This window comes from Ranitomeya imitator, chromosome 5 (genome assembly GCF_032444005.1).
Source record: "Ranitomeya imitator isolate aRanImi1 chromosome 5, aRanImi1.pri, whole genome shotgun sequence".
Lineage (NCBI taxonomy): Eukaryota > Metazoa > Chordata > Amphibia > Anura > Dendrobatidae > Ranitomeya > Ranitomeya imitator.
The window spans coordinates 51,703,289-51,715,865 of NC_091286.1; the positions used below are offsets into that span (position 1 = coordinate 51,703,289).

General features: G+C 38.2%; 1 protein-coding gene across 21 annotated transcripts in view; it reads right to left on the bottom strand.

The window, feature by feature from the left end:
• The window catches only part of NRXN1 (neurexin 1), a 1,975,072-nt gene that overhangs the window by 129,537 nt on the left and 1,832,958 nt on the right, over window positions 1-12,577 (bottom strand). For 17 of the 21 annotated variants that reach the window (XM_069768660.1, XM_069768673.1, XM_069768667.1 and 14 more), the window contains 2 exons: window positions 7,468-7,557; window positions 5,877-6,193 (listed from right to left, as the gene is read on the bottom strand). In XM_069768660.1, the coding sequence (XP_069624761.1) occupies window positions 5,877-6,193; window positions 7,468-7,557 (407 nt within the window). The remainder of the gene's footprint in view (window positions 1-5,876; window positions 6,194-7,467; window positions 7,558-12,577) is intronic. The other 4 variants (XM_069768674.1, XM_069768672.1, XM_069768677.1 and 1 more) reach the window with 1 other exon arrangement.

Genomic DNA, 12,577 nt, shown 5'->3' on the forward strand with positions numbered 1-12,577 from the left:
TTAACATAGCAATAAATGTTTTTAGCAAAAAATTATTCAGGGGACCTACCTTATATTTTACTCCACTTGCTATAAAGAAAAAGCGATTTGGCTGCATAAAATATACGAATGAATATAAGCAATTAAATGTTGTGAAAGAATGCAGGCAAAAGACGTGAGCAATTATTATTATTGCAGGCTCGTGCAATGGATTTTCGGAATAGTTTCATCTTTATGGCCACTATGCTCCTGTATTTTTCCTTTTGAAATGCAGATATTTAATGAGATCAGAAATATTTACTATACATTGTTGCAGATGAATTGACTATTAAGAAACATTCAATTGCTTAAAAGGAAAAAAAAATAAAAATTGGGCTTTCTCCATAGAAATGAATGCAGTCGCGATAAATGGCAAAAAAGTGAAATGTAAAATACGGAATTGCAAAAATGTATCAGCTGTGAATATTTACATAAGAAGGAAAAGTAAAAGGACGAAGATATACATTGAAGTTATACATATTTATAAACAGCTGGAAGAGTAAAGTAAGAGTATGGATAGATGCAGAAATTCAGAAATGGATGGTAAGCGAAGACTCATTGGCTACATTGGTACAAAGCAGAGTAAATATAGGGGAGGGGGAATTGAGGATCTGTTTATTCTGAATTTTTAAAGAGATTATCCAATCAGAACAATCCTTATCTATAACCTACATTAATCTGTAGCATGGTTCTCGCACTCAGAAATTCAATCTATGTTTCAAGCTGTACACTGATTGTTTCAGATTGTCCATATTTTACATGTTTGTTCATGCATTTAATACTACAGGTAATACTACAGAAAAATTGGAAAGCCATCATCAACATTCCGAAGAAATATCAGATGTTTTTGAGGTCTGAGAGCTGGAACTTCTCAGGTAGATCTAGAACATCTAAAGCATCTCCAAAATGGTAAGTGTGGTTAATGCCCACCAAACGTAGGACAACCATTCCAAACAGCATAGGCACCCAAGGCTCATGGAAGTGTGGAATGAAGGGTAGTCTGTCTGGACCAATACTAAGAAAGAGCTATTGTTGCAAAATTGTTTATAAAGGTAATGCTGGCTATGATAAAAAGGTTTCAAATCATATAGTGCATCACATCTTTCTATGCCTGTTGCCCCGTAGTCACATATCGAACAGAGTGCCCATCTAGGCCTTGTTGAAACATGAGAAATGTGAACAATTTAAGGCACTTAAACCCAATAAGTGGCTCTAATGTGACTTATGTATGAGTTCTAGAGAAGAACAGATTTGTATGATAGTCGCATCTGTACCAGTTCTTTTCAATATTCAGTGCTCTGTCTATACCAGAATGGAGGGAATCACATAAGGCTGCGCTGTTGGAAAAAGGGACTCTAGAGCCTAAGAAAATGGAGCTTTATAAAATGTTTTTACTAGTACCAACACATTTCACAACTTTTCTCTTTTGCTTTTTTTTCCTTGAGAAAGGCGCCGTTTCAGTGCCAAAATGTGTTGCGTGTTGATACTACTAAACACCTTATTTTTAGCTCCAAGGCTCCTCATTTCCAGCAGCGCAGCCCACCCAACGTGATTCTCTCCAATCTGGTAAATATGCATCTGGAAGATATCTCCTCCAGCCATGGGGAGGCAGCAGATGATATTCACGTTTAAACAGGTGATGTGCCTTCACACAACACCACCAGGTGAGGGAAACCACTTGTCAGTGTTGTTCTTTTTAAATGGTACTGTCCTTATGTGTACACTTTTGCCCCTCTCTGAAGTTCTCTGAGTGCTCTGTATAAGCAGAAAAGGCCACAACCCATGACATTTTTTAGGCTAGAAAAGTAGCATAAAACAATTGGTAAAGTCACCAAAGTTTCACTCAATTTTGTGGGAAAGTCTTTCGAATTTTGGCTTTTTTACACCACTTTTGGGAAGCTCCAACATAATGTGTGGAGTTGGGAAAGAGGAGGGGAAGGGACGGGGTTTGATTTTGCCCACTCATCAAATTCTTCAAAAGTGGCAGCATTTCTTATGCCAGAAAAGTTACTCCAGTCCCTGAATGGAGCAATATTTTTGACCAGTCGCAGACAACTGACAAGGTGCACCAAATTCAATAAGCGGTGTGCTCCTCTTTATGAATTTGACAAGTCTTATTCCTGCAGTGCCTTCATTAAGACTGACGCATGAAATGCCGGTCTTAATGAATCAGGGCCATATATGTACTTCTCCTCTGTAGACTGTTTTTAGAATGCAATTTTCCTAAAACAGAAACAGATTTTTAAATATGTGTTTATATTTTATTTTCGCTCCTAAATTTTTTTTATCAACCTAAAGAAATATTTCCTGAAAATGCCTGAGCACATAATATGTAGACAGAATTTATATACAATTTTGTGCCTACTGCTTAACTAGACCAGGACCTAATGTGTAATTTTTGTCCTTAAATTTAATTAAGGGTCACAGTATGATGTGTTTAGCCCACTGATCAATAGAACGAAATGGACTATAAGTCGATAAATATGATGGCAAGCTATTTTATTCATTTAACCCTAAAGGCAAAATTTTAAAAATCAAAATGTCATGCTTAAAAAAAAGATATGTCTGTAAATTAATTCAATTGACTGAGTGCAATATTGTAAAATAAGAAACATACTTTATATAGGTCACCTGGTGCAGAGAAACCTCCTGACTTCAAAGTGAAATTGGTTGTAAATGACTGTATTGTGCTTTTTTAGACGCACGCCTTTATTATGTTTAGGTTGGAGGGCAAAAACCAAGGCTGTCGTGAGAATATTTTGATGAATCTTCTTCAAAGTCACTGCTTCAGTATAAACAGAAATACATCCTTCACCCACATTTTGCCCTCCAGAATTACCAACCATGCTTATTCTCTGCAGTTTAAAGCGAAGCCAATTTAATTCTGCTTGGCCAAAAATGTGTTTCTATTGTTCCAAAACATTCATTCACCCCAGGGTTTATTTCAAAAGCAATTTAAGTGGCTTACTAAAAGCTTGGTTTGATTTGAGGAAAACAAAACACAATGGTAGGTTTCCATTTTTTTTTGGTAGTAAAGCAGTCATTATATACAAGTCATTTATAGAAACAGTATGTAACAAATGATGGTTAAGCAACTGCGGAATGAAGTCAAGGATCTGCCCTTTTTTCTGAGCCTGTGAAACTGGGTCACTAATTAATTCAAAACACAGAGTAAAAGATGCTATCCAAGCATATACCGAACACATCGCGTGTTTCCAGGAACAAATGTTTAGCAGAGCTAATGACTATAAATATGTCCATCAATAAAAATACAAAGACCATAACGATGGATCTTCTCTCTCTCTTTTAGACTAGTATACTCTCCATAAATGTGAAAGAACTAATTACATAGGCATGTGATTTTACAGTAAAAAATCTCATATTATAAAAATATATCAGACATAGCATCATGTTAAAATAAAAATGAGTAAGTAGACAAAAGTACAAAAGAATAGAAGTCCAAAAACTTACCAGCTTTGCTCCGCATTTGATTCCATTAGTAAATCCAAATTAGAAACTGGACAATACTGATATGATACCATACTACACATATTTATATTTGTGCACAAAAACTCAATGCTATGTACGAACATACAAAAGCAAAGATGTACAATAGATATTAAGTCTAGAGCAGATGATTCTAGACTAAACGTGGGCAATAGCGATGTGCGAGTGTGCTCGTTACTTGAGATTTCCGAGCATGCTCGGGTGTTCTCCGACTATCTTGGGAGTGCTCGTATATTATGTTTGTGTCCCCACAGCTGCATAATTTGCGGCTGCTAGACAGCCTGAATACATGTGGGGATTCCCTAACAAACAGGCAATCCCTGCATGTGTTCAGGTTGTCTAACAGCTGCAAATCATGCAACTGCGAGGACACAAACATAATCTACGAGCACACCCAAGATAGTCGGAGAACACCCGAACATGCTCGGAAATCTCAAGTAACGCGCACACTCGCTCATCACTAGTGGGCAATAGTATCAAATAGTGATGAGCGAATGTGCTCGGATAACGTGGTATCTGAGCATGCTCAGGTGTTATCCTTGTATCTTGGGCGTGCTCAGATAATATGTTCAAGTTCCCATGGCTGCATGTTTTGTGGCTGCCTAACAACCGAAAAACATGCAACCGTAGGGACTCGAACATATTATCCGAGCACGCCCAAAATACTCGAGTAACAACCGAACATGCTCAGATAACGCATTATCCGAGCATGTTCGCTCATCACTAATGTCAAATACAGCTCACTGTTAAGTTTGCAAAACAAAATGTATCATCTGTTCTGTTTAATGAGGAAATTAATAACTCTACTCTGTTACATCCATATTTTATATACAGTTATGGCCTATTAAATGCTATTTCTGAAATTCTTTTTTGTTGTTGTTTATCACACATTTCTAGTCCGGGCATCTTCAACTACTGTGAAATTACTATTCCCTGTCCACTGTACGAATAGACACCTTCAATGGGTTTTCATTTATAATGTAAAGTTTTGCAGTGCAGAATAAGAGGCGTGATATTTTTCCAACCCCAATTTTATTTTGCTAATAACATAGTTTCTTGCAAGAAAGGAGGTGAGACCAACTAGCAGCTATGAGAGCTTTTGTGCAAGGGATGCATGGAAGATTTTACAGGCTGCATTAATGATATCTGCACTCCTGCACTTACAGCAGTACGCTTGGAAATTGTAAATTTTTTTTTTAAAAGCCACAGGTTGCAGATAGCAGCAATACATGATTATGACAGACAAGTCTTTACAGCAGAACAAATATCTGTAATAATAATTACAAGGTTCCTGTTTGGGAAAATGAGATTATAATATTACATTAAATTTATTGTTATTAGAGTTGGGAAAAAAGGTTTGCAGGAGGCTTGTCCAGTGGCCACTTCAGGGCCATCATATCAGGGCCATTTTTGAACCTCCTCCCACTTGGCAGCATTCCATGGGCATTTTCCGATTAGTAGGTCCAGCACAATGTCGTGCCTCCAACACGCAGCAATATTGACGTGCCAGGCCCTATAATTAGAAAAGGCAACGGATATGCCAGAAGAAAGAGGTTTGCATGTTCCTGCCCTGCTAGCCATGAACTACCAATGTGGATATAACGAGTGTCCGGCAAATCTTTTTGCGCAGCTGTACTTGTGGCCACTATGGGAAATGTTTAAATGGATATATACGTTTTTGTGGTAGGATTCATTCTGCACACATATTTTTTATAGATTGTCATAAATGATGGTGTAAATGAATACAATAAATTAAACTACCTCACCAGAGTGCAGCATGATGTAGAGGCAAAGCTATGTGACACTTATTGGGCTGCTTGCTGACGTTTTGATAAAATCACTCTCTTTTCTGGTGCTGATTTACCAGTTCTCTGAATGCTGAGCTCTGTATAACCCTGCCCACATCACTGATTGGCAGATTTCAGCATAAACTGTACATAGGCAGAAAGCTGCCAATCAGAGGTGGGGGAGGAGTTATACAAAGCTTATCAATATGGAGGACTACCTGGCAGCAGGCTTACCAGTCATCTGCTGATAAAATACTGATTTTATCAAAACTACAGCAAGTAGCAAAGTAAGAAACACATAGCTGAAATCAGGGTATCTGTCCATACAATATGCTGCTCTCAAATTAGGTGGCATAGACCTAGTGACAAATTCCCTTTAATCAGTTGCTCACTATTAGTGTGTGCAGTAATATTTTGTGTAATAGAAATCAAAATTGAAGGAAAATATCCATCTCCTTATCTATCCAGTTACTCTGAGTTTTTAGTTGCGTACTATTTTTTATTTTTTATGGTCTTCAAAAATGTTAATTGTAAGAAAAATAATAAAAATGCGGGGTTACTAACCTGACCAACCGGCTCCCTTGTAGGCGTTTTTGGCCTTCTAGTACTGCTGGCCAATGTGGTTGTAGTCTCCATAATAGAAGTGGACATTTCTGACTGCATGGCTGTGGCAGTTGACTCTGTAGTCATTGATGAAGGCACATCACCAACAAGCCTGACATTTCCCTCAATCACGATATTGGAATCACTTTCAGCTGCCATGTTCAGAACCTTTAAGCCATTATAGTAGAGGCCACTAAGTTGGCCTTGAAATGGATGTCCCCGTTCCTTTCCACCGATTTTTATTGTCGCCTGGCTATTGAAGATTGTGAGCTGCCGTCCTGCAAAAAGAATATTACATACATACAAAAATGTTGACATCGAGTTCTTTATTATGAAAAACATGGGTAACATTTTTTTGTTTTAATGAATGATGAAGGCAATAAATTATAAGAGGAAAATAGATTATAATTCATTGCTTTAGATGAGGTGACTGTGAAATGTACGCCTAATAATAAATATATATTTGCTTGGATGAAGTTTGATGCCAAAAGCCAATCAAAGGTTTTGTGTGTTTTTTTAAATTTAAAAAATATATTGCATCCTATGATTATAATTGAAATATTTGTTTTCATTTTTAATAATCTTTAATATGAATATGTATTATTAAAAAATACCCTTCTTTTTAATGATCTATTGCAAGGAGGAAAAAAAATAAATAAAAAATGGAAAAAACCAAAGAAAAGATATTTTGCCACAAAAGGCAATTAGGATTCCATTTTGAATGTTTACCGCTATAATATTGAATTTTGTTTGCTTCGCCACAAGTTAAGAAAAGAAGTGCATCATTATGCATCCCAGGCAATGTAGGAAATAGCTCTGATTGGCATTTAGCTGAGACTAACAATTAAAATAGAGTCTTTTTGATGTAGAAAGCGACTTCAGTAATGATACACATACCGATGGTGAAATTATGGCACAATTTTATTACACAAAGAGATCCTTAAAAACATTGGCAGCATTATGAAATCACAAATACAATTTTAAGCAGATTGTTCTCTGCGTATGATTAGCATGCACACAACTTTAAGTTCTGCTTTAATTATGGTTTGCTCAAAAAAAAATTTCCTTGAAAGGATGCAAATGTTAAAGGGACTTCACTTTGGTTGGCAATTCATTTTGCCCACTAGTTAGAATTCCTGTAGTTTAAACCAAGATATTTTGTTCACGGCAGTAAGAAAGGTAAGAAATCTGCACATATTTTAGTTAATAATTTAGAAGTGGGAACAGGAAAAAAAAATTTCTATGAATAATTTAGAATGTTTGGTTAAAGTTATCTATGAGTGTCTTCATAGATCGAGTTAGTAGATTATATTTACAGTCCCTTTAACCTTAAGTTAACAGGGTACGATTATTAAACATCTGAGCTCTAAACAGGTCCGAAAATTATTGTACATCGTATGCAAGAAACCACTATCTAAGATTTTACTGTTTTAAATGTTTTTAATTTAGTTTTACTGAAAATTTATTTTAAGGTTTAATAGCGTTACAATGAAACACTACTTGGTTATGTTCAAATTATTTTTATTTGAAGTTTTAATCAATGTTTTTTTACCTTTGTCGAGTAGCCAATCATCAACTACTCGACCAAGTCGATATGGAATTCGCTGTCTAGCAATCGCCAGGCGTTCGTTATCATTGTTTCCTTTAAAGTTTAAAGAGACATTTCATTGGTTAAAATCTGAAAGGTCAAAGGTTAAAAGTTAATACTTAAAGCTTGAGCTATACAGTTGCCACATGACTTTTTGAAATTTGGATTTTTTAAAAAATTGTACCTAGAACATATCATGGTTCAGTCATTCATTTATTTTATTTTAGCAAACAAAATTATTCCTATGTTAATTGAAAATTAGAAATCTGCACTTGATCTAGGTTATTAAAATTATGTTATAGACAATCCCAAAAAAACATATTTAAGCAGCAATAGTATGGCTTTACATGAAAGAAATCCGTTTTTTGGTCTTTGTTATTAGCTAGTTAAACATATTCATATGTAACATATTTAATTTAGCAGGATACATCCAACCTCTTAATTCAGATTAATCATTTTAAAAAAAACTCTATGAATCAGAATACCATTGTGGATGTTATTACCAATGCATCCATGTTACGAAAAAAACAAAATGGCAAAAAGAAAACTAAATTTCTTCTCTCAAGAAAAAAATTCTGATCCACAAGATTCAAAAAATCACATGGTACAAATGCATTGCAATCGAAATAGTAATAAAAGAGCGTAATATTGAATTCGTAATTGAGTCAGCATGGAAAAAGGATTGACAAAAGTTATTTCAGCCATAGTTAAGTATGGATCGAACTCAAGACAAGTTTCATCCTAATTAAGTTTTCACTACAGGTATATGAGTTATTCTTCAAATTGTCATCTGAAATACTAAAATGCTTCAACTGAGAATTTAGAAGTCATTTCCATAAACATTAGCAAAGATAAATGTAAGGAGCAAAACACGAAAAGTTCCAATAAATCTTACAAAAAAAACATTCAAATTTGCATTTCTTCATTTGTTCAAGGGCATTTGGGTGACACAACAGCCTAATTCATCTCTTCAATGACATTTTCATAGGTCGTCTTTACTCTCGGCAGAATATATCCCTACAGTACATCTGCTTTGTAATGTAAATCTTAACGTAATGAGGTTAAAAGTTATTTTTCACTCCAATACAGGGGTGCATCTCCAATGTATTCAGATACATCAAGACCTTAAAGTCAAAACGGAATACAACAACCTTATAAAAGGTCATTAGTATTGTATTTGACATATGATGGGGGGGTCTTGTTACAATTTTTCCATCAGGACGCAGAAAATTATGCTCTTACACTAAGTCAAAAATAAAACTGACCATTGGAGTAATTTTTAGAAAATTTGTCTACTCTGTTATTTTTCAGTTTTACTAATAATCATGATAGAGACATCTTAATGTCAGATATATAATTGGTGTAAACTAGAAACAATCCACTAGTATCTTCTAAATACTGAAATGATGCAGCCGAGTCAAGGCAAAACTCAGGACAGACCCTCTTAAGACTTGAAAGACAAAGGAGGTAACATTAGCGGTGAAGGGCATTACTTTTCTTACATACTTTATAGTTTATTCTCTTTTAATTAAATCCTTGCATGGAAGAGAACTTTGAAACACTTCTGAAAGAGGTATGCCCAACCTGCTCTTCATGCTGGAAGGTTACAGAATTGGCCTTTGTGCTGCCAATCATGATGTGAGATGCAGTTCTTACAATGTAGCTTGGGAAAAAAAAGAAAAAACTCACAACCATCATTCAATTAAGTAACAAGTTTTATAAAATACAAGAAAACAAAAGTGTATCTTATATTTTAACTATGCAAGAGGCAGAGAAAGCTGCAAAACAGTGCTTTTAATAAAGGTCAAACACTCATTCATGGTTATTAATCCTGGAAAATTGTATAAAGTGCATGATTGTTTTAGAGCTTAGGGAATAAAGCTTTGAAAGTTGAGAAGTCTTTAGAAGTCTGCATAATATGGGAGAATAATTTATAAATAGGAAACTCATTCTTTGAGTGAATGTCCACCATTGAAGGTTAGAATCAGGTAATGAACATGATGTCAATAACAATGGTACATTCTTTGTGGAAGTAATTACGAAGGCACAAATTTTGCATGCAATGTATAGTATGCAATTTTAAGTAGAAACAGTAAAATAACTAAAATACCTTACAATATCTGAGTGGCTGTCGCAATGAAAGCATGGCTACCGGGTTTCAAGGGAGCCGCCGGCTTTCAGTCATAGAGGTGTTCCAGGAATGACTACAGTCATTATTCAGAACACAGAGTACGATGGATGTAAGACATCCTGACATTTTGATTGACAGCTCATTCTAAAGTACATCTATGCAGAGCAATCTGTCAATCAAAGCATCAGGGCATGCATACAGCCAAAGCTCATAATGCTGTGAACCATCACTGTAACTGTTCTAAACACGTCCCTATGATTAAGAGTTGATTTTCTCCCAGTAGATTCATTTTAAGGAAGATGACCAGGAAGCAACCTATGTCTGCAGGTTAATAGCTACAAGGACTTTACAGGTTGACGAGGTGTACTGTATTTTTTGGACTCTAAGATGCACTTTTTCCCCAAACAATTTGGGAGGAAAATGGGGGGTGCGTCTTATAGCGCAAATGTGGCAGAGGTGTGGTGATTCTGTGGTGGTGGGCCGTGCATTGTGTGCCTGTGCAGGGTCCCTTCTTCAAGATGCCGGCTGCAGAAATGTGCATCACCGTTTTCCCTACGGCCATCTTCCTGAAGCCATGGGCTACCAGAGACTTCAGGAAAATGGCCACCAGAGGCCATGCGTGCACAGATTGAAATCTTGGCAGCACTCGGCTTCAGGAAAATGGCCGCCGAGTTTTCAATCTGCGCATTCGTGGCCTCCAGCGGCTATTTTCCTAAGGCCTCAGCAGTGAAAAAAGTCCTCACTGTGGACACCAGGCTGTGGTGCTGCCACATTTCTGCCACCGGCATCCTGAAGAAGGGACCCTGCTCAGTTGCACTCTGCATCGCCCACCGCCACAGCATCACCATACCTCTGCCTCCGTCGGCATCCTGAGGATGGGACCCTGCTTCAACTCTGCCTCGCCACCGACATCGGACCTGCAGCATCGCACCCTGGGACTGCAGCATTGCCCCACTTCTGCCGCCGCCAGCGTCCTGAGGAAGGGACCATGCCTTCTGTGACCCCGCTGTACCACCTCCAGATTTCAGGTAAGATACCTTAAATTCAGACAATAAGGCAGACCCCATCTTATAAAAATCTTTTTTCTGCTATTTTCCACCCCACAATTTGGGGTGCGTCTTATGGTCCAGTGCATCTTATAATCCCAAAAATACGGTACATTACAAAGTAGCTTATAGCTGTATTGAAACATGTCTAATTTCCTGAAAGCCCCTGTTAGGTCTCGAGTTCCCGCCACTGCACAGGGGGAATCTCGATCCACCTCTGCTGCAGTCTCCCATTCTTCTCCAGCCACAGTGGAGCCTGCTCAGCGGAGACGTTGGTCCCAGCATCTGGCTCAGGCAGATACTGTGCTCTTGGTTACTGCTGCCCTTCCAGGCTCAGCCATTGTAGCCAGTACTGGTCAGCAGTGAGCAGACGCTTCTGGGAGTAAGTCCTGCTTTTCTCCTTCTGAGCATGCCCAAGGGAAGACCTCTCATTGGAGGTCGGGGGTCACATGCCCAGGTCCTGTTGCAGCTCCTATTGGTCCACCAGGAAAGTCCTGAAGAAGCTACAACTATAAAAGGCCATGCGCTAATATCAATTGTGTTTGGCTGTTGCCAGTGGATACTCTACCACTCACTCACATGTGGAGTCTGTTTAGCTATGGGGCTGTACACTCAGGCAGGCAGCTAGCGTCAGTGGGGGCAATTAGCCTTGGCTTAGCATCTGGTTCCTTCATGTGTGTGGTTAGCACAGAAGAGTTCCAGAGCAAGCACAACCCTAGTTAGGGTAATAGTTTTCTGTGTACAGCGAGACTCTGTTAAGCAACATAGGTCGCTTACATTTCATACGGGGTGAGGTTAACCCACGTGTGAGCTCAGTGTCCATCCGCCATTACTTAGCAGCAGGTATCTCTGCACGGTGGAACCCTGGTCTGCGAACGCACCTCGTATTTATCTCTCATTAATCGGTGCATTCCGCTAGCCCTAACAGCCCCTTTTAAGAAAAATATTTTGGCTTCTTGTATATTCCACAGGAGAGAGCTCTGGAGCTTATACTGCTTATATATAAAGTATCAGTATGTAATAAGCTCTTGTGCTCCCTCTTTTGGTGGTTGCGGGAAATTAGAACATTATGATTAGAAAAAAAGCTCTGACTGCTACAATGATATATCAAGAATAGGGTTTTAAAGAGTGATATTTACCTTAAGATGTATTTTACATTTATTGTGAAATTTTATGTACTGGAAATTTCAGAGTTACAGCAATGAATGCAGTTTATTACTTATGGTAACGGCTGTATCAGTTGTCACTAATAATTGAGATATTCAGAAATTGTATGTAAAACTGTCATTTTGTTAGAAATAACATAATTATGCAGCGCCCCAGAGTCCTGGTCATTGCAGTAATGTCACTCTGCCACTAAGGGGAGCGATGTTATGTCTGATTGCACTAAAGGAGGTATCACAGTCACACATTACACTTCACACTCCGGCCACTAGGGGGAGCAAAAGGCACTATGTATTAGGCCACTCCTCACACTGGTAAAACTAGGGGGTCGGATAGGAAGTTAGTACAGAACGCAGCCTGGGAGAGCTCCAGGGAGGACCTGTCAGGGGTGGGTTCATGGCAGGTATCTAGCGGAAAGGACAGAACGTTACAGAGCCGCGCCTAAGGAAGGACACGAAGCGAAGGATATTGTAGAGAAGTGAGAAATGAAATCGCAGCACAAGGAGATATCCAGTAGGAGTAGTGCCCTGAGATTGGCAACATCCTACTGAGGCGCGTAGCCGGTGGCCGGAACGCCGAGGAAGTGACAGACTCTAAGCATTACTTTGAACAGCGGCAGGACAGTTGATTTTAGGTTGGCTGTCTGCCTTACATCACCTAAGCAGACTTGGGGGCAAAGTTGGAGAGGGGCGTCTCTAGGGTCCCAGAATAGCTCCGAGCCTTCCCATCAAAC